The 23664-nt window shown below is 34.7% G+C and overlaps 1 protein-coding gene across 1 annotated transcript in view; it reads right to left on the bottom strand.

Annotated features, from left to right (window-relative positions):
- Positions 1-539: 539 nt before the first annotated feature.
- The window catches only part of LOC138692753 (lachesin-like), a 233025-nt gene continuing 209900 nt past the window's right edge, over positions 540-23664 (bottom strand). The window contains exons 5-6 of the mRNA XM_069815947.1: positions 20247-20531; positions 540-1754 (exon numbers count right to left, since the gene is read on the bottom strand). Of these exons, the coding sequence (XP_069672048.1) occupies positions 1591-1754; positions 20247-20531 (449 nt within the window). The 3' untranslated portion in view covers positions 540-1590. The remainder of the gene's footprint in view (positions 1755-20246; positions 20532-23664) is intronic.

The following is a 23664-nucleotide window of genomic DNA, read 5'->3' as shown; positions in this document are numbered from 1 at the left end:
AAACATTATTCTCTCAGCAGGGGAAGGTGAAGTGGGGAGTTAAGGGATGGTCTACATCAAGTCAATAGAGTTAATAACGCCCAGGCCGCTATTACAGATTTAGACCAACAAACATTCTGCAAAATACTTTTTGTTAAGCAACAACTGAAGCTGCGACGTTTAGTTTCAGTGCAACAAAGGTCTGTATCAATAATTGCGGTATCTTGCATGACGAGATGCATATAATCAGTTATTTGAAAATTAGTTAATGAATTTAATATACAAATCATTAAAGTTACAGGAATGCATTCAACCCATAAATACAGAAAAGCACACAAATAAAAGAAAGAAAAAAAACAATTCCTGTAATATTAAAATAGAAGTCAGAAAATACACTGCATTCCTACTTTTTCTTTAATAAAAAGTGTTCTAAAATGTTAACTATCCGAGCCCTAAGTTTGTCGTACTAATTTAGAGACATCCTGTATATCTTCTTTTTAACTCAATTATTTTACGTACCATTTTAGTACCTGTCGTTCTTTGTCCTCAAGGCAATTTCAATTTCAATTGGGGTTAGCATGATTCCATGTTTACAAATCATTACTTTATTCTTCGTATAACAATGCATTACAAATACAATATCAGGAAGAAAGTGAATATAGTAAAAATTGCGTTGAACTGTCGTTGGTTTAAAAGAGGATAAAACTTACATCTTTTTCAAATAAAGGATATGTAATTTGGTTTCTGAGATCATCATAAAACTACTAAAATAGAAATGTTGAACATTATTTCCCTTTTCATAATATATTAGGCCTGTTATTTTATCAAATCTCTGAATGTCTTAGTTCACAAATAATTTTACTTGCTGCCTTTAAGAGGTAACCATATAATACAGAGCTATTCCGTCTTGGTATAAAGATGTCAGACACACTTCCCAATTTGTTGCTATAGTTACAAGACGCAGATTGTATCCATTAATTTATCATATTTAAAATGGCTGTCAATCCGATAGGAACTTTGTCAGGCAAGTCTTGATTACCTCATATCAACTTACAAGAAATTTGAAGTACTGCTTCTTTGAAATAATCCCTCTCTCTCTCATGAAAATAACCACTTTATTGAGATTTCTTTAACGTCAAATTCACTAAGAACTCTGAATACATTACATAGATAGAAAACAAAAGTTGATTTATCTTGCTCTTCAATCTATTGTATTATATTGTTAGTGTGGTCCATATTTTGGCAACGATAAGTTTATAGATGACATTAAAGCAGGCGATTTAAGATACAACGAGGATTCCTCGACTTTTTAAATCACGCTTTATACTTACCTTTCTCCAAATTTTACACTTAAACTTAAAACTGTGTAAAATCTGAACTCATTCTGAAAAAAGTATATAAAACCATGAAGATATATAAAGTTACGGAAGTATTATCTCTTTTGAAGACTCAAACCAGTCAGTTGTCGAGGTCTGAAAGACAAAAGACTATTCTGGGACGAAACACACCCGACATGGGAAATGTTGTTGACGAGGTATTACCACTGAAAGTTTAAACAACAAAGCTGTGTTCCGTCGCACTCGCCGTACAGTCCTGATCTGATTCGGCTCATCATCTGACGGTTCTCACGGGCAAGGTGATACAGGGTGCGTGAGAGTTAGCTTTGGTTAGTGTAGACCATACAATCACCACCATCATACAGAAGGGTAACGCTGAGGGGGTGAGAGACAATGCTGAATTTCTACTACCGTGTTGCATTGCCGCTGGTTTTTCACCTGAAACAAACAATAATAAATTAGCAAAAACCGCAATAATAGCAATAATATTGAGAAGGTGGTACTATGAATCGTACACTTAGGAATGAAAAGAGAGATTACTTGAAGGAAAAACTGAATGAGGTAAAAACAAATAGTAAAAATAAAAACATTAGAGATTTATATAAGGGCATAAAGGAATTCAAGAATGGGTATCAGGCAAGAGTAAATGTGATCAAGGATGAGAATGGTGACTTGCTTGCAGACTCTCATTCAATCCTGAACAGATGGAAAAACTATTTTGGACAACTACTAAATATACATAGGCCAAATAGAATTGATCCGGACGAAATTCAAATACAAACTGCTGAGCCATTTATACCCGAAACCACAATTTCTGAAGTCGAAATTGCGATAGAAAATCTGAAAAATTATAAGTCTCCAGGTTTGATCAAATTCCATGTAACGCAATTTATAAGCTTGTACTTGCTATTTGGGAAAAAGGAATTGTAGCAGAACAATGGAAGGAGTCCATAACCGTACCTATCTTTAAGAAGAGGGACAAGACTAACTGTAGTAACTTTCGAGGGATATCACTTTTGTTGACGTCGTACAAAATTTTGCCCAATATTCTTTTGAGAAGATTAACTCCATATGTAGATGAAATTATCGGGGATCATCAGTGTGGTTTTAGGCGTAATAGATCAACTATTGATCAGATATTTTGTATTCGACAGATAATGGAGAAAAAATGGGAGTATAAGGGAAACGAAGTTCCATAACCTATTTATATTTCAGTCCCCTAAGTGAATTATATTTTTGCTAAAACAGTTGTGAAATTCTTGCCGAATTGTACAAATATTTTTCTATGAAGTCAAATTTGACGTCATATCTTTAAGCGCTTGGTAGAAATCACATTCAGAATTTATTAAACAAAGGGTAGCTTTAAACATTTAAAATAATGTTTGATATATGTTTCTCCCATTATTTTTATTCTCTTTCGTTGCTTATTATCTTCTCTTCATGCTTCATAAAAAGAGGGTAGAAGATATGCAATGTATACGCTCTCCCTACTTTTATATTCTATTGTTAGGAATGTTGTTGACTTTCAAATGATAGAAAATATAGGGATGTGAGTATATTGTACGTATCTCCCCATCCGTGATGTTTGGCTGGGGTGTTTACTGCCTCGTACCATCAGTCGAGTATAATACAGTGGAGTTCTGTCATTGAACTGTTCGAGTGCGAAAAATATCGTATAGGTATCGAAAAAATAACACCAAGTCATGAGCTATTTTGGCCGCTATTCAGTAAATCTCTTTTTAATTTATTTTACTACGCTTTATCAACTGTTATGGTTATTTAGCGTCTGAATGGGATGACGGTGATAATACCAGCGAAACGAGTTCAGGGTCCAGCGGCGAACGTTACGCAGCATTTGCTCTTAATGGAATGAGGGAAAATCCTGGCAGAAAACTCAACCAGGTAACTTATCCGAACCAGAATTTTGAACACGAGCCCGCTCGTTTCATAATCAGGCACGCTACCGTTACTCCACAGCGGTGGGCGAGTCAATCTTTATAATAATAATAATAATAATAATAATAATAATAATAATAATGATAATGATAATGATAATGATAATGATAATGATAATGAAAATGATGATAATGATAATAATAAAATAGTGAAGTACAGACCATACAATGAATACAATATTTTTAGGTACACACAGTAAGAAAAATTATGATTATATATATATAGCTGAAGATATCACATTATAGATATACTATTATCGGAAAATATGAAAACAAAAAGACAAAATAAGTTAAATATCACTAGAACATTAAAAAATGTGAATACGTGGAAACATGCAATAGTAAGTTAGTTTGGCAACTCGTCATAAGATAATTTTCTAACTTGAACTTGAAAGATTTCAATGTTCGGCAGCCCTTGACTTCAGGTGACACAGAGTTCCAGTGACGAGAGGTAGCAACAGTGAAAGATGAGGAATACAGAGATGATGTGTGAAGTGGAAATTGGTAGTTACATTAAATGTTTAATGTAAAGGATGCTTTTCATTCTTCGCTATAATACATATCCTATGTACTGCATACATCAATAGATTGTTGAAAAATTGGGATTATTATGATGTGATGCAATGTGTTGTTTCAATTGTTTATTTTCTGTATACAAGTATAATTAATTTTTAACTGTAGGCCTACATAAATAATTGTTATGACTTTGAGCTTAACAACTTTGATGTTGCTGAAATATTTACAGGCTGAATAATCGTATTTAAATTTCTCAAAATATGTTAGGTTTATCTGTAATAGGGATGAAACGCTACTGTTTTTAGTTATAGAAGACACGATAATCTCCCACCTCACTCTCAAAAAATACCAACCCATCCCCAATCCTCACTTCAATTTTCGACTAAGTTTATTCTCCTTTCGTATGGTGCGAAGTTTAGAGGCAGGAACTGAGATACAGTATCTTTCATGGCTCCTTTCCTCAACTTCATGCTATGTGAAAATGGATGAAACACATATGCTGCTGTTATATATACAGGGTGATTCACGAGGATTTACCATCCCTTACGGAGCTTCTTTCCGAAGACATTCTGAGCAAAATATGTCATATAAACATGTGTTCTAATCTCAATATTTTCAGAGTTAAACTAATTTGAAGTTGTTAGTAAAATGCCTTTTTTCTTTAGTTTTGAAGGTAAAATAAATATTACAAATAGAGAATGCACTATTCAGAAGTGTCATTTCTTTAATTCGCTATTGTTCTGAAGATAAAAATGTCTTGTTTGTTGCTTTGTACAGATTTTGTTTTCCAATTTTTAACTAAAAATTACATCATTCTTACACACTTATAAAAAATTGTTACAAATCATACGACTTCAGAAACTTGATTCTTTGTAGTTTAATTATGCATTCTAATGTACAACAGTGGCGTGATTTGTAACAATTGTTGTGAAACTTGCGTAAGAAAATGTAATTTTGTAGTTAAAAATCGAAAAGAAAGGTTCTGTACGAAGCAACTATGGAATTCACAACATATTTATAGCTTCAGAATATTAGTCAATTAAAGAAATGATACTCCTGAATAGTTAATTGTTTATCTGTAATATTCTTTACTCTTAAAACTCAAGAATAATAGTATTTCACAAACAATTTCATATTAGTGGAATTCTGAAAATATTGAGATTAGGGCAAATGTTTATATGACATTTTTTGCTCAGAATGTCTTCGAAAATAAGCTCCGTAATGGACGGTAAATCCTCGTGAATCATTATAAAACTTAAATGTAACTGAATACTGACAGAAAATCTGTTATAATTTCGTAGTCAAATGCTGTGCTCTAGAAATCGATTATCAGACATAATCAGGCATGAAAAGTGTTGGGTTGTCTTAAACCTACATGAGAAATTAATAATATAAACGAGAGGTCTGACTACCCTAAATGGCAGAAAAATGTATTTCCTTCTCAACTGCGTTATATGAAACACCCTGCTGATTTGATACAAAATATGTTTTCTACAATAATTGTTCTATAGTGACTTTTGAAGGTATTAATTATAGTCGGAATTGTCTTCTTGTTTAATTTGTTCGTAATAAAGCTGCTTTCTCATTTCTATTTTTTACTAACAGAACTCAACCATCGACCAGCATCACGATCTCATCTGTCGAGAGGTACGAATTATGAACCAGAGAGAGTCTAACGACTTCCGTTTTGGCATGTCTCTGCCGTAATTTTGAAAAAATAACTCTTTACATATATATCCAACACTTTTCTGTGCATTCTTCTAGAATAATCTGTATCAAATTCATTCACGCTTCTAATTGCCAAGCGTTTTGGTCATCTCCGTTGCTCCCGTAGCTTTCACACGGAAAGATTTTTTTTTTAACAGAACGCCTCAATGAACATGCTTCAATTCTGCAGCGCAATGGTGCTTAAATTAGGTTATTAGATCTCTCTATTCTCTCTGAAATTTTTCCCAGCCGTTACGTTACTGATAATAGATCCCTTACATATCTTTCCTCTTTGGATTCACAGACGGAAATGTATAACAGACATGGTTCTGTACGCCATATGGCAGAAAGGACCGTTACTTTTATGCTGTTCCATTTCCGATGAGAAAAATGAATTTGTTTTAACGTTATACTCTCTCTGAAAATAAAAATGTACACTTACTTACTTACTGGCGTTTAAGGAACCCGGAGGTTCATTGTCGCCCTCGCATAAGCCCGCCATCGGCCCCTATCCTGAACAAGATTAATCCATTCTCTATCATCATATCCCACCTCCCTTAAATCCATTTTAATATTATCTTCCCATCTACGTCTCGGCCTCCCTAAAGGTCTTTTTCCCTCCGGCCTCCCAACTAACACTCTATATGCATTTCTGGATTCGCCCATATGTGCTACATGCCCTGCCCATCTCAAACGTCTACATTTAATGTTCCTAATTATGTCAGGTGAAGAATACAATGCGTGCAGTTCTGTGTTGTGTAACTTTCTCCCTCTTAGCCCCAAATATTTTCCTGAGAACCTTATTCTCAAACACCCTTAACCTATGTTCCTCTCTCAAAGTGAGAGTCCAAGTTTCACAACCATAAAGAACAACAGGTAATATAACTGTTTTATAAATTCTAACTTTCAGATTTTTTGACAGCAGACTGGATGATAAAAGCTTCTCAATCGAATAATAACAGGCATTTCCCAGATTTATTCTGTATTTAATTTCCTCCCGAGTATCATTTATATTTGTTACTGTTGCTCCAAGATATTTGAACTTATCCACCTCTTCGAAAGACAAATTTCCAATTTTTATATTTCCATTTCGTACAATATTCTCGTCACGAGACATAATCATATACTTTGTCTTTTCAGGATTTACTTCCAAACCTATCTCTTTACTTGCTTCCAGTAAAATCCCCGTGTTTTCCCCAATCGTTTGTGGATAAAAATGTACACAGTAAATTAAAATAAAATTTAATATATAAATTAAAACAAAGATAGTATATCGCAAGCACCTTAATTATAATTTATACAATATAAAAAATTATACCTCTGGCTGAAGTTCTGGCTGATGTGTTGTCTACATCTGTTATCTATCGGGCAGTACATCTCACTTGACGATAATTGTCAGGGGAAAAATAATTATTTGTATGCATCTGAAGTCTGATTAGTGTAATATGTAGCTAATCGGTGATGTATGTAATGGAGGGGAAAAGGAACTGGCCACTGTACCCCATTATTTCCTGGCCTAGTTGCCTCATAACTAGTGTCATGTTAGTATAATTTGTGATATTCAGACCTGTCTTCTGGCAGTTGACTAAACAACAAAAGAAAATTATTTATATAATACGAACAAAATTATTTATCATTCAAATTCTTTGATATATGGGGAAATAATATTTTCTTCTATTCTAGTCGTATGAAGAAATTATTTTTTTTTCAGACAAGGCGATTGTCTCTGGATAACTGTTGTAGTTAAAAATAGATGTTAAGCAAATAATTTCCGTAGGATTATAATCAATAAAGCTATCTGACATTTCTGTGTTAAAGACGTCTCATTACCAGCGTCGAGATTCCTTAATTGATAAGTTATCAATACAATCGAAAACAATATTAATATCTTATTATTATTGTCATACATTTTCTGCGTAGGCTACTCAGAAAAATTCTAAACAATAAAACAAGAAGTGAAACAAGGATTACATTTTATTATATAATATTATGGTAGTTTCTAGAGCTACTCTGTGTATGTGAAAACAAGGTACCAACACAAATAAAACCAATTACCAAAAATATGCAGTTGCGAAATAAAATTCTTGAGAACTAAAGAATGCTTCGGAGAAGGTATGATCTGAAATGAGGATATATGGAAAGAAATTCTAGTATAAACAATCGATTCAAGAATGCAGTGGTACAGAAATGGCTAAAATATATTGAAAGCTTGAAGAAACCTGACTTCCAAAAGTAACTTTCCATTATGCACACAGAAGAAGCAGAAGTTTGGGATTGTCTAGGAAAAATAGAAGACGTAACAGGCAGTAGTCTAAACAGAATCACATTTTTTTATTAATTAACATCAAAAGTTCCTTATTCATCACTAGGGCAAGGCATTTAATGACCTATAAATTGGTAAAAAATGCAAAATAAAAAATGCATTTATGACCTAAAAAGTACAAAAAAATGACCTAAGAAAACAAAAAAAGGACCAATAAAAAGTAAAGCATTGCCAATGAAAATACTTTTAATTACGTTAAGTACTCACTTGATTACTGAACTACATAAAATTTAAAATAATACATGTTACAGTACCTTGTATTGCAGAAAATTCATTTCAAGTTCACTTTTACAACAATTTTGAATTGCAGTTAACAATCAAAACTTGGCGGAGATTTTCAAACAAAAATGATTGTCTATTATCTGCTAGTACCGACTTATAAATGGAAAAGCTTCTCTCTGCTTTAACGGAAACAACTGGAGCAAACTGAAAGCAAGCAATATCTCCTGGATTTAACTCACAGTCAGGAAGAAAAAAAAATTCACCAGACAAAGCTCTGCCAATTGAACACAATGTTGTGTATCCCCTGTTCTTGCCTAGACAGTTTTTCATTTTCATTGACACTGCATCACCCACTTTACCACATGCACGGCTCAAATCATTCACCACTTTATCCACTATTTGTAGCTGTTCCACTAATGTCACTTGGGATTTTTCCAGTGCAGTTATGACATCAGGAAGGAATCCAAAATTAGTATTTATGTAAGAAAGTTTACCAGCAATTTCTTTATCAGCTAACAGTTCTTGCGCCTTTTTTATTGACACTGACTCACCATTATCAAAAGCATCAACCACTTTCTTCACAACATCGAAATTCTTGCAATAATAACTGCAAGCTTGGATCCATGTTCCCCATCTAGTCAAAACAGGTGAAAAAGGCAATTGGATTTCTGGAGCTTCTGTTTTGAATGCTGAAATTCGAGAGGGGGCTTTCAAGTATACTTTCTTCACGCATCCAATTAATTTATCCACTTCAGGAAAATTTGCACGTACTTCTTCCGCGACCCGGTGTAATGCATGCGCTAAACACGTCACATGTACCATTTTTGGGTACAGTGCACTTAAAGAAACAGCTGCTTTCATCATGTAGGGTGCTGCATCTGTTATAAAAAGCAATACATTGGAATTTCGAATCCCATCAGGCCAAAGTATTCTCAATGCATGGTCAAATACTAAGCTGATCGTTGAATAGTTGACTTTGTCCAGCTGCTCACAATGTAGTAGAAATTGTTCTCCAGGGCTGTGTGCTTCTAACAATAACATTAGCTACATAACGGCCCATAGAGTCTGTTGTCTCGTCAATGGATACGAATACATTTCTTTCTCCAATCATTTCTCTTATTTTTTTCAAAGTTTTGTCATAGCACCGAGCTATGTATGTTCTTCTCAATGTTCTGCGATCTGGAATTAATTTTCCGGTCTCCTCTTCTAAGAAAGTTCGCAGCTTAGGATGATTCAGTTTGTGAAGTGGAATATCAGCCGATAGAAAAGCTTCACATAGTTTCTCACAAAATGGCGAAAACGTTGAACACGTATCCCCCAGAAGCATTTGCTGTAAGTTTACACTGGATTTAATTTCAAGTCTCTGCAGGCCACGTTTATGTTTCTCCCGTGACATGTATTGTTCTATCTTAAACTTTTTTTCAGCAGCCACTCTCACATCGCAGATCTTGCAGAATAAAATACGACCGTCCGTTGAAAAAATATTTTCTCCATATTTTGAAACAAATGCCTTTAATTTAACACTAGCACTTTCCTTTACTTTAGGCATTTTGCTCTTGACCTGTTCACACAGACGACTAGAAACAACTGACCACCTCAATTAACAGCATAACAATGCCAGTTTACCTGGAGAAAGGAATCTCTGTGGGAGTGTGGGTAAATTCCTAGAAGTGGGCAAGTTCATTATGCCTTGAAAAATAGGGGTACAAGCTAGCATACGCTCTAAGAATTTGAATAAAATTCCTAGAAGTGGGCAAGTTCATTATGCACATACCTTGAAAAATAGGGGTAGAAGGTAGCAAACATCTACTTAATTCCAAGAAATTGTATTGACAAGGAAAATAATGAGTTACAATAATAATCTCAAATCAAATACAAATAATGTCACAGCCTTCCTTAAAAGTGTAAAAATGCTCAAAATGACCTAAAAATTGTAAAAAAAATGACATATCCGTAAAAAAGTTAAGAAAATGCAAAAAAAAAATGCCCTAACGAATTGCTTTTATTTAACCCGGTTTTTAATGTCATACATTTCCATATATGCTAGCAATGTTTAAACCTTCATAAGAAAAAGATGCAAAATCATTAATTGCCTTGCCCTATTCATCACTATTTCTTCTTTATTGTCATCAACTTCACTAACAACTTCTTAATCATCAACATCATCTTTCCTTCTAGCATCATATGCATCATTAAATAATGTCATCCTTCTGTTCTCTGTTACAGCCTTTTTTATTACTTTCGTTACCATCTTCTTCATTATCACCATATCCTGTATTACTATCGTTTTATTTTTCATCGCCGAGTTATTATTCTTTATTTTAATCGTCGTCTTCATTACAGAAGACTTCCATTTCATTACGACGATCTTTCTTTACATTACCACCATCTTATTCATTATCACACACTTTACTACCATTTTCCTCCTAACTATTGCTCACTACTGCCATTTTCCTCTTATCTACTGTCACCCTTTTCATTACTGCCATGTCCTTAATTAATGTCATATATTTAATCATAGCCACATTCCTCTAAGTCATTACCATCTATTTTAATTAATGTCTTCTTTCTCTTCATTACTGCCACATTTCTCTTAATTAGTTCATCTTTCTATTTATTACGGGCTTTTTGGGTACCATCTTCATTAGCTTACAAGGTATTTGTTCTTTAATTATAATTTCAATATTTTTATTACCGCCTTCATCTTCTTTATTATTGTCTTCTTCATCACTGTCATTTTCTATTTTTTTGTTACTACCTTCTTCATCACTATTCTCATTTTCGTAATATTATTAATCACGTTGGTAATTTTCATAGCATTAGCACAATTACGTTCTTAGTTATTACATATTATGTCATCACGTCCATGGGCTGAATCTCTTTTTGTACAATCCATCGTTTGAAGAATTTATTAAAGTATTACATGAAGAACACAAAGTATTTTGCTTATTGATTTTATGAAGCCATTTTGTCAGTACACACTTAAGCTGCATTTACCCGCTAACGAATTCATTATTGAATTAACAAATGAACAACACATATTTATTACCACGTCTATTAAGATAATGTATGAGAAACTTGAATATTTTACAAATCTGCGTATCGAAAGTATGAAGCCATTATCTTAGTCCAAACATAAGCTGAATTTACCGCTATACGAATTCATTGTTGAATGAACAAATGAACAACACATATTTGCTGCCATGTCTATTAAGATAATGTATGAGAAATTTGAATAATTTACATTTTGCCTATGGACATTATGAAGCCATTTTGTGAGTTGAAACTTAAGTTGCATTTACTCGCTATAATTACGATTTTACTGTTGAATTAACAAACGAACTCAACTTATTTACTACCACGTCTATTAAGAGAATATTTGAGAAACATTAAGGGAAACTTCATACTCATACCAGCGCAATCCTATATATCTTTCTCTTTCATAGCAGAGCATTAAGTTTTCTGGAGAATTGCGAATAGCTTGGCTAGGTGCCCTCTGGATGGGCCGAAAAGATTTTACGTAAGATATTGCAGCTATAGCCAGTTTGTCATCATTTCATATGCGCTTGTAATGTGTTATCTCTTACTTTTAGTACGAAAGACGAAGTGTACAAATATGCGAAAATAAAGGAATAGAAATAAACGTACATCTTTAAAGAGAATCGCGTAATTCAACCATCCACATTGAAGGTAATAAATGGTGTTTACGTTGCATGCTATGGCCTGCATATGTTGAATGCCATTATAAATATTTGACCCCAAAATATTTATGGTAGTAAACAAACTTTTTTCAAGAGGTTTAACATATGTACTAAGTCCTAAGTACACAACGACATTGCCATGTGGAATATACGGTATTGATTCGAATTCAGCCACCAGTTCAAATGTTACTCCCTTGATATAGTCGCCTTGGTAGCTACGTAGGTAGAGCGATGGTTTACGACAAAGCATTGCCTTAAAATGTCAGTGGAGCCAGATTGGAAACCCTGTGATGGAGGAGTCGTATTTGTAGTGGACAAAGTCAATGTTCCTAAAGACTTTTTTCGGGATTCTCCTTTTCCCTTCATTCCACCGTCATTCCATTTAATTATCAATGATTATCATTTCAGTAGTATCTACCCAAAATGGCGCGGCATGATATAGTATTGTCATTGTGCGTATAGGTGGCATCAGTGTGAAAAGAAGTAGGGAGCCGAAGAAGTAAGGAGAAGTGTTATTTATTAGTCTTGCAATGAGTAGTATAGCACTGAACGCAAATATGTTAATTAGTTGATAATGTTTTTGTCTTACATTTATATTTACTATTTGGATTGTTTATTGTAATTCTGATAAGGAATTTAATTGAATTGTTTATGCATATTATATATATATATATATATTTCACTGTTTTTTTCATATCGTACATTTTATTATTAGTGTTTTTTTCTGAAATTTCGTATGAAATTGATTAGTTATAATTGTGATAATGTTAATTGATGATAACAATAACATTAATTTAAGTTTCGTACGCTCCAGAGATGTGATACCTCGGTTTTGGATGCGTTTTTACTAACCAAACTGGTACTTTACTTGAAACGCGAACAGGTTTGTTGCAATTTTCGCAAAAATGGCGCTTACGATTTTCTTTAAATTTTTGACATGAACTACACGTACCAATATCTAAAACATTTATTTGAAACTATTTTTTGTACTTACACTAATAACGGAGATGTCTTATGTCGCGCGAATTTTGAATCATTCTGCATATGACCTTTATATAATACTAAATTATAAAGAATTCCTAAGCGACAGGAGGCCAAGCTACAAGTACAAGGGGTATCCTATTCGTATTAAAAGAAAACAGGTAACCACATCTAAACGAGATTCCATCTTCATTATTGTGTACAGTACAGCCAGAGTGACGTAAATATCCTAGGATGACAATAATGGTAAATATTTACATCTCTCATTTTACTCAGTTTTTGTGCAACTCATGATGAATATTCTCTGCTCAATTTGCCAGTGGGGACACAACCATTTTATTAGCAGAGCGAAAGTTGGAAAACCCATATTTTTTGTGACGTTCTTTGTGTTCACAAGTTTACGACATGTGTATTTCATACTGTCCACACTGCAGTGTTGGCCCTGAGCAAATAAACTGGAACTTTTTTTTTCCAAACTTTGTACATTAATGGGCGAGTGTAGATTATTCTAGGCAGCATTCGAAAGGACGAATAAAGAATATAATGTTATTTAATTTTGCTTCATTGGAAATCGCTGTGAGACATATAATAATATTGTCGTCAGAGTTGAAGACGGAAATTCCTGGTACGATTTATTATTATTATTATTATTATTATTATTATTAGTAGTAGTAGTAGTAGTAGTAGTAGTAGTAGTAGTAGTAGTAGTAGATAAAAATAACATGAATAAAATTAAGGAAGTCTACGAAGGTCACGTGCTCACTCAATATGGAACTTCTTGGCCGTCACAGCTATATGGATATAATTGATAAGTAATTAAGAGCTAGTATTATATTAGATGAATAAATAAGAGGAGATATAATATTATAAAGTGTGGTATAATTATGCACGCTTAAATAAGAGCGAACATAATATATTGGCATATGAGAGAGACTATATTAAGATATAGGTAAATAAGCGCTGCTATAATAATACAGGAAGTTAAAAAAAATGTATCCAATAATTTTGGAGGTGATAGTATGCATCAAAACAAGAAAAACTGTCTAATAAACATGGGTCCTACAACACATACTTTCTGAGATCTGAATACTTGTTCATAGGAGGTGCTCAATGTGATGTCATTTATGGCAAAGCATTCCTCTGCCCTACAATACAGCAGACTACCAGATAATCATACCGTAGTTGTCACCCCTGGCATGGAATACTGATACGTCGCAAGGAATACTGAAAACAAAAGTCTGGTTGCGGATATGAGCGGGGTTCAACAGAGATGGCGTTGTGAATTTTCGTAATCAGCATGTGTGGGCTGATTAAAATCCTCATGCAGTTGAAGAAACTAGGCATCGGCACCGATTCTCAATCAACTTATGGGCAGGCGTTCTTGGTGACAGATTAAGAGCCATACGTGCTACCACAAAGATTAACCGTGGCTCATTATCATGGCTTCCTTATTAACGTATTGCCTACCTTCCTGGAGTATGTGCCGTGTCGGCAAAGACTACAGATGTGGTTCATGCATGATGACACACCAGCACATTTTTTCCGCAATGAGCGTGAACACCGGTCGCTGACATTTCAGGATCGCTGGAATGATTGGAGGGGCCCCACACCTTGGCTGTTCGTTCCCCAAACATAAATCCCCTAAACTTTTAGTTATAAAGAACAACCAGGTCAATTTCAAACAGCGCGTGATTCCTTACGCCGAAAGGCAGAGGAATGCACTGCCATGAATGGATGTCACATCGAGCACCTGCTATGAACAAGCGTTCAGATCTCAGAAAGTATAAGTTGTAAGACTCATGTTTATTAGACATTATTTTCTTGTTTTGATGCATACTAGCACCTTCTAAAACATTGAATACTTTTTAACACCCTGTATATGGTTCAATAAGAGCTTGTATAATGATATCTGAGTAAATACGACAGGATATAACGATATTTGGCAAATCAGAGCGGGTGTATTGATATGTGGGTAAATAACGGGTATAAAATGTGATTACCGATGTTTAATAACGGGTATAAAAGTACGTGAGTAAATAAGAGCGCACATAATAATTCATAATAAGCTAACGTTGGCATATCAAGTGATGAGTACACAGGATGGAAGGTAACAACTGTAACAAAATGAAACTGGTTTTTAGATCATGAGGATAAGTTTTAAAAATCTAAATAAGTTTTTTTCTAACATTCATCGTTTTAAAGAAAATCGTTAAGTTTATACGTAGCATTTGTCAACGTAACAGCTACTGCAATAATTTTAGGAGGCTCGATTACCCATCCCTTACCTTCCCCTCTCCCCCTGTTGTATTCAGTCACGCGCAATCGACAATGTGCTACGTTGTAAGATTTATTTTAACGATTTTCGCAATTATTCAATTTAAATTCATGGATAAACGGTTCAATTCCCCCCCCACCCAAAAGAAGAACTCGAGATACGATTCAGATTACTTGCACCTATCTGCTGTTATAGCAATCAGCCATTTCTATCGGGCCGTTACCCCAATAGAGCGCTGCAAACATTGGGAAAAGTTTTTTTTTCTGCTTAACTGTGCTTCATCGAAAGAAAAGTGTAATAAAAGTTTTGTTATATCACATCTTAAATTTTGGTGCATCGGTCCCCTTCTACTTTGTGTAAAATCATTATAATATTTATGAGTAAATAAGAGCGAATATTACAGCTGGTAAGTAAAGAAGTGCGTAATTAATAATGTATGAATAATTAAGAACAAGTATAATAAATGGATTAAATAACAGATGGTACAATAATGTAGACATAAATATGAACAAGTATAATAACTAAGAAGTAATAATTATAAGTTCAATAATAGCTAAGCACGTAATTGCGAATATAAAAATGTGTTTGCAAATAACTGACTTTGTAATTTATAGGTAATGAAATTGGAAGTGCAATAATAGTTATCTAAATAACAGCAAATGCCACAATTGATGCATACATATAACCGTAAGCAAATGTAAGAGAGATGCAAACATGAGCAAGTGGAATTTATACCAGCAAGAATAACAATAGTAGTAATAGCTAATTGGAAAAAATAATAGAGTAATAATTGGCTTATTACTAACAGAACTCTATATACTAATTGAAAGTGACAGAAAACTGATGCAAAGAACAGGAGTAACGTAGGCCTCTTTATGAAATTTTAATGCGAGTAAAAATTAATGGACAACTAAACAAAAATTAATATATATGAAAATAAATAGTTAAATTTTTGTATGTATAAAATCAATAAACACACTCATTAACAGATAAACCATTGTAAGGTCATATAACTAATTAAATAAAATGCGTAGAGTTTCACTGAGTATAGAGCAAATAAATGTATGAATGTGAAAATTAATAAATTACTGAAAACCGCTTCCTGTGTTATAATTTTATAATATTGGTGAATTTATTGTTGAGTTTTGCGAATATTTGAAAGTTTAAGAAAACATAAATATTTATATATTAGTAAATTGAATTCCTTTTGTTGTTTGAATGATTTATTAATTACAAATTCCACCAATTTTCCGCGATAGGCTACATTTAAAAGGATGTATTACAAAAGAATATGCTCTGGCTACATTTTGCTGTGTTTCGTTTGTTCATTTTAGAAACTCACAGTAAGGGATTAAATTGTCGTTTCGCTCTTGTTTTCTTGGAGTACAGTAGTCGTCTTATTCAATTTACAAAATCCCCCGTTCTATACCAGCGTGAAACGCGTTACTTCAGACGTACTTATAGAGGCTTAATGTTGTTTCAGACTTGAAAAAGAGACATTAAAAAGGATATGTAGGAGTTAAACAAGTTGAGAAAGAATAAATAATTGGTATATTACTGTCCATAGAGTTGTAAATGCTGCTTTTTTCGGAGAAACGACAGTTGCTCTGGATATAAAACGAGGGGAATGTAACTAAAGAGAAATAAATATGAAGATATCAGTGTATAGTACAACAGTAATTTATTTTCAGTGTTTTTGGTTGCTTCAATAATAATGCACCTGAATTAACCGCTTTAAATGATCGGGAATTCTTTTCTTTTACCTTGTGAAATTGTATTCTAATCATAGACATAAAATTTAGGAGGAATTCTTGATCAAGTAATCATACTGGTTCAGGCTACAGTTTTAAATACTATTGCAGAGAAGAAAGAAAATATATCTGCTTTCATTTCATGAGCCAAGTTCGGTCCATTGGATTCATAGCCATCATCACTATCCCCAGATATTGCCGAGAAATGAAATTGACACTGAAGAAATTGAAGAACAGATTTAAATTAAACAAAGAAACAAGGGGACTATACGCATCAATTTAACCGAGTAAAGATCTGTGGGGCGTTGTTTCTTATTACTTATTTGCTGGCAAGGAAAAAACTGAGAAAATTCGCATAATTAATCTATTTTACATATCATTTTTAGCGATTATAATAGATAGAAAGGCACCGGCGTAGCTCGGTCGGATAAGGCTCTTGCCTGCCGATCCAGAGTTATGCTCGGGCGCGGATTCGATCCCCGCTTGGGCTGATTACCTGGTTGAGTTTTTTCTGATGTTTCCCCAACCGTAAGGCGAATGTCAGGTAATCTATAACGAATCTTAGGCCTCGTCTCGCCAAATACCATCTCGTCATCACTAATCCCATCGCCGCCAAATAACCTAGTAATTGATACAGCGTCGTTAAATAACCAAGCAAAAAAAAAGTGAGAGCACCTTTGTTTGTAGCCTTTCATTGGCCGGGAACGGCCATAAGAAAATTATTTTTATGCCTAATCATAATATACACGGGATTAAATTGGTATGTGTAAAACACTGTACTTCTGCTATATGAAAAACTACAAATTTGTTTGTTTCCAAATAAAATTACACCTAATAGTAATAAGAATAACAGTATAATAAATAACAACTACAATAACATAAAGTCCATCGCACTGGAGTAACGGTTGGCATGTCTTACCGTGAAACGAGCGATCCCGGGTTAAAATCCTGGTTGTAACAAAGTACCTGGTTGAGAATTTTTCCGACTTTTTCTCCCTCAACCCATTAAGAGCAAATGCTGCATCACTTTTGGCTTTGGACCTTGGATTCATTTCGCTGTCATTATCACCATTTCACTCAAGTGCTAGATAACCATCGCATTTGGTGAAGTGTCGTAAAATGAAGTAATTAGAAACATTAAGCATAAAGTAGGAATGAATTTAGTTGAAAGGAATACATTTTAAATACCACGACATCAAGAAAAACAATAATAAAGCTAAGAGAAACGTAAGCATGATCAGGCGTATAAGAAGTTATGTTAACTGTAGTAATCAAATCAAGAGTAAAAACAGATTATTAAAAAAAATGAGACAATTGGGAAGAAATAATGACGTTAATCATAAGAAAACTATCTTGACATGGATAAAATCGTAATTTTACAGCAATGAAATAAGAGCCGTAAAATGAGCAACAGTATATGTATGAGGATCATCATCATAATCATGAGGGACAAAATTTTAAACGGAAAAATAGTATAAACTTGAAATTGAATTCAATGGTCTCAGTGACTCTGGGGGAATTTGTATTCTTAACTATTATGACTGTAGTTGAATATCGGTAATTAGTTCGCAGTTTATAGCTTTTGCAGTAATAACACGAACATTCAATTCTCAATTCGGTAGTGTTTTATTGTGAAAACTTATTGAAAGATAAATTACTTGATTCACACACAACGGGCATTTACAAGAGAATTCGGTATGCGCAGTGTTTCAACTAGACCAATAATTTTATCGATGACAAGAAAGCTGAAGACAACTGGCTCGCTCCTCAGCGACAGTGGAAAACACAGACCTGCAATGAGTCAAAATTGTGTTGATGATTTTCGAGGACGTTTAATGAACTCACCGAAGAAATCATTGCTCCTATTGAGCCAGGAGTTAGGCTACTCATGTCATACGTCTAACTATCCATGAAAATTATAACCAGCTTCTTCGGTGATCTCCTAATCTAAAAAAATCTGCGGTCCCCCAGATCACCTCACCTAACATTTCCGGACTTCTTGTCATGGGGCTACCTTATGGATAGAGTATGCAAGAATAGACTGCGGTCACTTCCAACTCCGTGAGGCCATTAGGAATGAAATCAGGAACATTAACGAGAATACACTCCGGAGAACGTCACGGAATATGGTGCGACGAAGTTGAATGGTGAATTTTCAAAACGACTTAAGTCCACATTTCGGGGGTTTTGAGTTGAGAGCATGATTATGTTACTGTGTGCAAGAGGCATCGTTTAGTAGCAGAATGGCTTTAACACATGACTTTTGCGTAGTTTTTATTAGCAGCAGGATGTTTGGTTATGGGGTAAAACGACTTTAGTCCTGGACTTAAGTTGAAGAAACTTACATAATATGTAATTTTAATCATACACTCACCTAACAAATTGTTTTTTGTCTGTTGTCATTGGTAATTCTTTCCGACTTATCTCAAGTTTACCATTCCTTCCAGTGCAACCTTCAGTAGGCAGTTCTATTCAGACAGTGACACAACCAATTCCCTTTCTACTTCTTGATCATTTCCAGCATCATTCTTTCTCCACACTTTCCAACACATTGGTTTATCCCCGATCAAATAAACCAAAATTCAAGATATTCGTAAAATGGCTAAGTACATTCGTGATGAAGACGTGAATATATTTCACATTATATCATGGGAGACAACAAAGAATTTAAAGATGAAATTAAGCTGTGGTCTCGTTATAACACTCCTAAGAATTGTCTGTGCTCTTGTGATTAACATATTGTTAAAAATAATGTTGTTCAACAATTGCAATAAGGTTATTTTATGATTTTGGTATAAATACATTTAGTTAAACATGTTTATGTGTCAGTAACCTAATTATGATGCAGGATTGAAGTTAATTTGCAGAACAACTTAAGTCCTGAAGATAATTAAAATTTTTACGACCTGAAGAAGAATACAAAAGTATAAATTTTTATAATAAAACTATTTCTCTTACATATCTCTTACGTACAAAAAATTATATTGTAACAATATATGGTTGAGCGATGCTAAAAACAGTTTTCTTTAATTTTCTCTAGGGACTTAAGTCGTTTTGCAAAATCACCATTCAGTTGTGTATGGATGCAGGTAGAAGACATTTTTAACATTTACTCTAAGGAATCTTCTGTAGTTACTCCGTAATTCAGAACAGATTGCACACGTTTTCTATTATTGGTTCAGAAGCTATGTCATTAAAATTGTAATGGTTTATATTAATTGGTAATTGAATTTTTGCGTAGTGCGTAAATTGTTTGAGGAAACAAGTCAACTTTTTAATGTTTTTGTGATAATATTGTCGACAAGAACTTTCGAGAGGTTGAATGTTTCTACAAATGACATATTCCAAAGACTAATTTAACTAGAGAAAATTGAACGCGATGGAAATCTTAAATTGCATTTATTTAATTATTTCGGGAGGACTGAATTACAGATGCCTCAATGCTGTGTGACGTCACGCAATAATTTCCCTACACACGTTCCGCGCGCCGGCTGCTTACCGTTGAGCACGTGAACATTGATGCTGGCGGGCCTTGCGTTGGAGGGCACGCACGAATAATTGCCGGAGTCCCTCTTCTGAGCCTCGGCTATGACCAGCACGCTGCTGGAGCGGTCGCTGTGGACGGCCACCCCTCGCTCCTTGTCGTAGTTGATCATGCGGTCCTCGTGGTACCAGAACACGTACACTGGCGGCTCCGTGCTCTGCTTCAACGTGCACACCAGGCGCAGCGTGCTGCCGCTCTTGATGTGCAGGTCCGGCGCGCCTAGGATCTCCGCCGCAGCCTCTGCAACACACGAGAGGTAGTTAGCACGTACAGATGCAGGAATGGGAGTCAACTGAGCATGTTGTGAAATAGTTCTACAAATGGAGCAACTTCAGACGGAGAGACTAGGTACGACAAAAAATAACTCTACAGCTCTATGAGTGCAGCATGTTCAGAGGAAACGATTAGATATAGGGAAAATAATTGGTCAGTTCTTTTTAATTGGTTATTTTATGATGCATTATACATTATTTCTTCATTTATACACCGACGGGTCCTTGATCTCCAGACAACAATGTGCCGGTGCAGGTGTTACGTGCTATCTCTTCTCACTTTATAGATCTCCTGGATATGGAACAACAAGTTTTTATGGAGAAATCATTGCAATAAGTGAATGTCTCAGGAATCTTCTATGCCACATCAATAAATTTAAGAATGCAGTTATATTGTCAGACTCCAAAGCAGCTTTCCTATCAAAAGTCTCTAAACACACACCTTCATCTCAAACAGCAGAAATAACTAAAATGCTCTCTCAATTAATATCACTCAATAAAAGAATTGTATTCCAATGGATATCATCCCATTGTGGAATCCTGGGAAACGAGAATGCAGATGCTTTATCAAAGAAGGGCAGCACTGCTACTTACAGACCTGTTACTAAATCTACGTAGGCCTATTACTCTGTCAAAAGATTTATTAAATCTAGATACTTAGACTTCAACAAACAAATTTGATAACACAATCCCAAGGGAAAAAATGGAACTCTCTGCATCATAATCCAAAGTTAATTCCCAATTTACCACGAAAATCGTCTTTAGCTGCATTTAGATTGGCAACAGGCCATGATTGTTTGGCCAAACACCTACATAGAATTGGAATATATCAGTCCCCTAACTGCCCATTGTGCAACTGAAACCAAGAAATGGATTCGGAACACCTCAAAATCTGTGCTTCAGTGCAAGAGGTGAAATGGCTTTATTGTCAAACGTTTGGCATTAGAAAACAACAACAACATTATTTCTTCAAAATAATGTCAGAACGCTGTTTTGAAATTGTTGCAACTTAGTTTTTATTTCGCTTACAGGTCATAATGTCCATTACATGAATGTCCAGTCGATATTTGGTCCACTGACAAAAATGTCCACACTAAATATAGGTCCAAAGACAAGAATGTCCACACTAAATATAGGTCCAAAGACAAAAATGTCCACACTAAAATATGTCCAGTTTCCTTGTGCCAAAATGTCCACGCAATAATGTCCATCAATGTCCATCTGTTGAATGAAACTAGATATTAAGATTAAATTATTAGAAAATTAAATTATTTTAATAGCAGTTGCGACACAAATTTATTATTGAAAATGAATACTAAATGTGTGCAAGTAAGTGAGGAGCCACAGAATTTGCAGATTAGATAGCGATATGAAAATTACACCATTGAGTAGGTGAGGAGTTGCAGAATTTACACGATTTCATCAAATTAAGAAAATTACATCATTCCTGCTCAAGAGGAAAGGCTTCCCTGTTATCGTGTTTTCATACAATGCAACTGTTTCCAGTTCCCTCAAGCTGAAACCATTTCGAGGTCATTTCCGGTTGAACTGTCTATTCATCATTCCGATTACATTATTTCTATCCGGTAAACCAGTACTACATCACGAATTATTCGAATTGGTGCATCGTATGCTCGCATAGTAGCTGCATTTTAATCATGTTCAAGGTCAAGCAAATGTTTTTTTTTATTTCCTCTGTTATTTCTTCTGACGTTAATGATTTAAATTTTGTTATTTGTAAACTCTCTTCATTTTTACTCTTTGAGTGGAAATTATACATATAACCGTCTAACACTAGAATTTGCTTCCCTTTTTGTGATGTCATAACTTCAGCCATGACTGAACATTTTTCAGAATTCCAGTTACTGTAGTTACGTTGTGTTAATTACTTTTCCGCCTCATTATTATGTCTACCGTTGCAGCAGTTTCCTTGATCACAGTATTATACTGACATTGCATTACTACGTAGACATTTTGACCATGTGGACATTTTGGTAAGGGCCAGTTGCTTTGTGGACGTTTCTGGCGATGGACCTTTTGGGTTGGACGATATAGTGCAGGACAATATGGTGTGGACATTTTTGTGCATAGGACATTCTACGATGGACATTATGTCTGCTCATCTTTATTTCAACCTGTTACTTAGGGACGCTGAATGAAATACGTGGATATCTACCATCGGTAGGCCTAATATTTTTGATAGCAAACGACTTACCTAGCCAATTTGTCTTCCCGAAACAAACCTAATCATTCGGCAATATCATTAGTATTTAAGTGACAAGCTAGCTGCAACCAGAAACTCACATGACCCGTTTCTGGTCTACAAAACAATCTACTACTGAGTGTTCAGTTCAAAGTGTGTCATGCCTCGCTGTATGCCGTCATATGGTTAGTCGATGAGCCTAGAGAATTCAATCTTTCTACACTTCCGCAGAGGTGTATTACCTATGTGTCAGAGAAGTTGCATAGCAAGTACCGCGTTCATTCAGAAGAGTGCTTACTGATATATACGGCAACGCCGGTAGTGGCAGGAATGTGAACTGTTTGGAAACATGTACTGAGGTGGTTTTTTTTTCTGTCAGATATGGGGAGAGGGTTAAGACGATTTCTTACGTATTTGTTGACATTAACTTGTACGGTCAACATGGACACGGAGCATTTGATTTGTGTTGTGGAATGTTGCAGTACGCAACCGATAAAAAATACCCTGCGTACGACTTGGCCGCACAAAACAGAGTTCGAAAGAGGTTATGGTAGCACACAGACCGCCATCTGTTGCTAAGACGTTCAAGTTGTACCGTACACGTTCTCAAGTTCAGATTGAACGCCTTGATTAATAGGCAACTTCTCTGACATAAAAATTGAACCTCGCTTCAAATCGCTGACTCACTACAGTGACGTCATGACACACTTTGAAATGAACACCCAGTAGTTATAAACTCTGTACATTGTATAAGTTTTTAGGCTTTCAAGGTGATTGTGATTGGAATTACGCTTTTGGGTAATCCACCGTGTCCTAAAATTTAATGTTTTCAAAATTTCGGAACTATATACATTGTGGGGCGGAAACTCACAGTAATATTAGAAAATATGAATGGCGA

The sequence above is a fragment of the Periplaneta americana genome, chromosome 17 (assembly GCF_040183065.1).
Source record: "Periplaneta americana isolate PAMFEO1 chromosome 17, P.americana_PAMFEO1_priV1, whole genome shotgun sequence".
Lineage (NCBI taxonomy): Eukaryota > Metazoa > Arthropoda > Insecta > Blattodea > Blattidae > Periplaneta > Periplaneta americana.
This window is presented reverse-complemented; position numbering and strand designations above follow the sequence as displayed.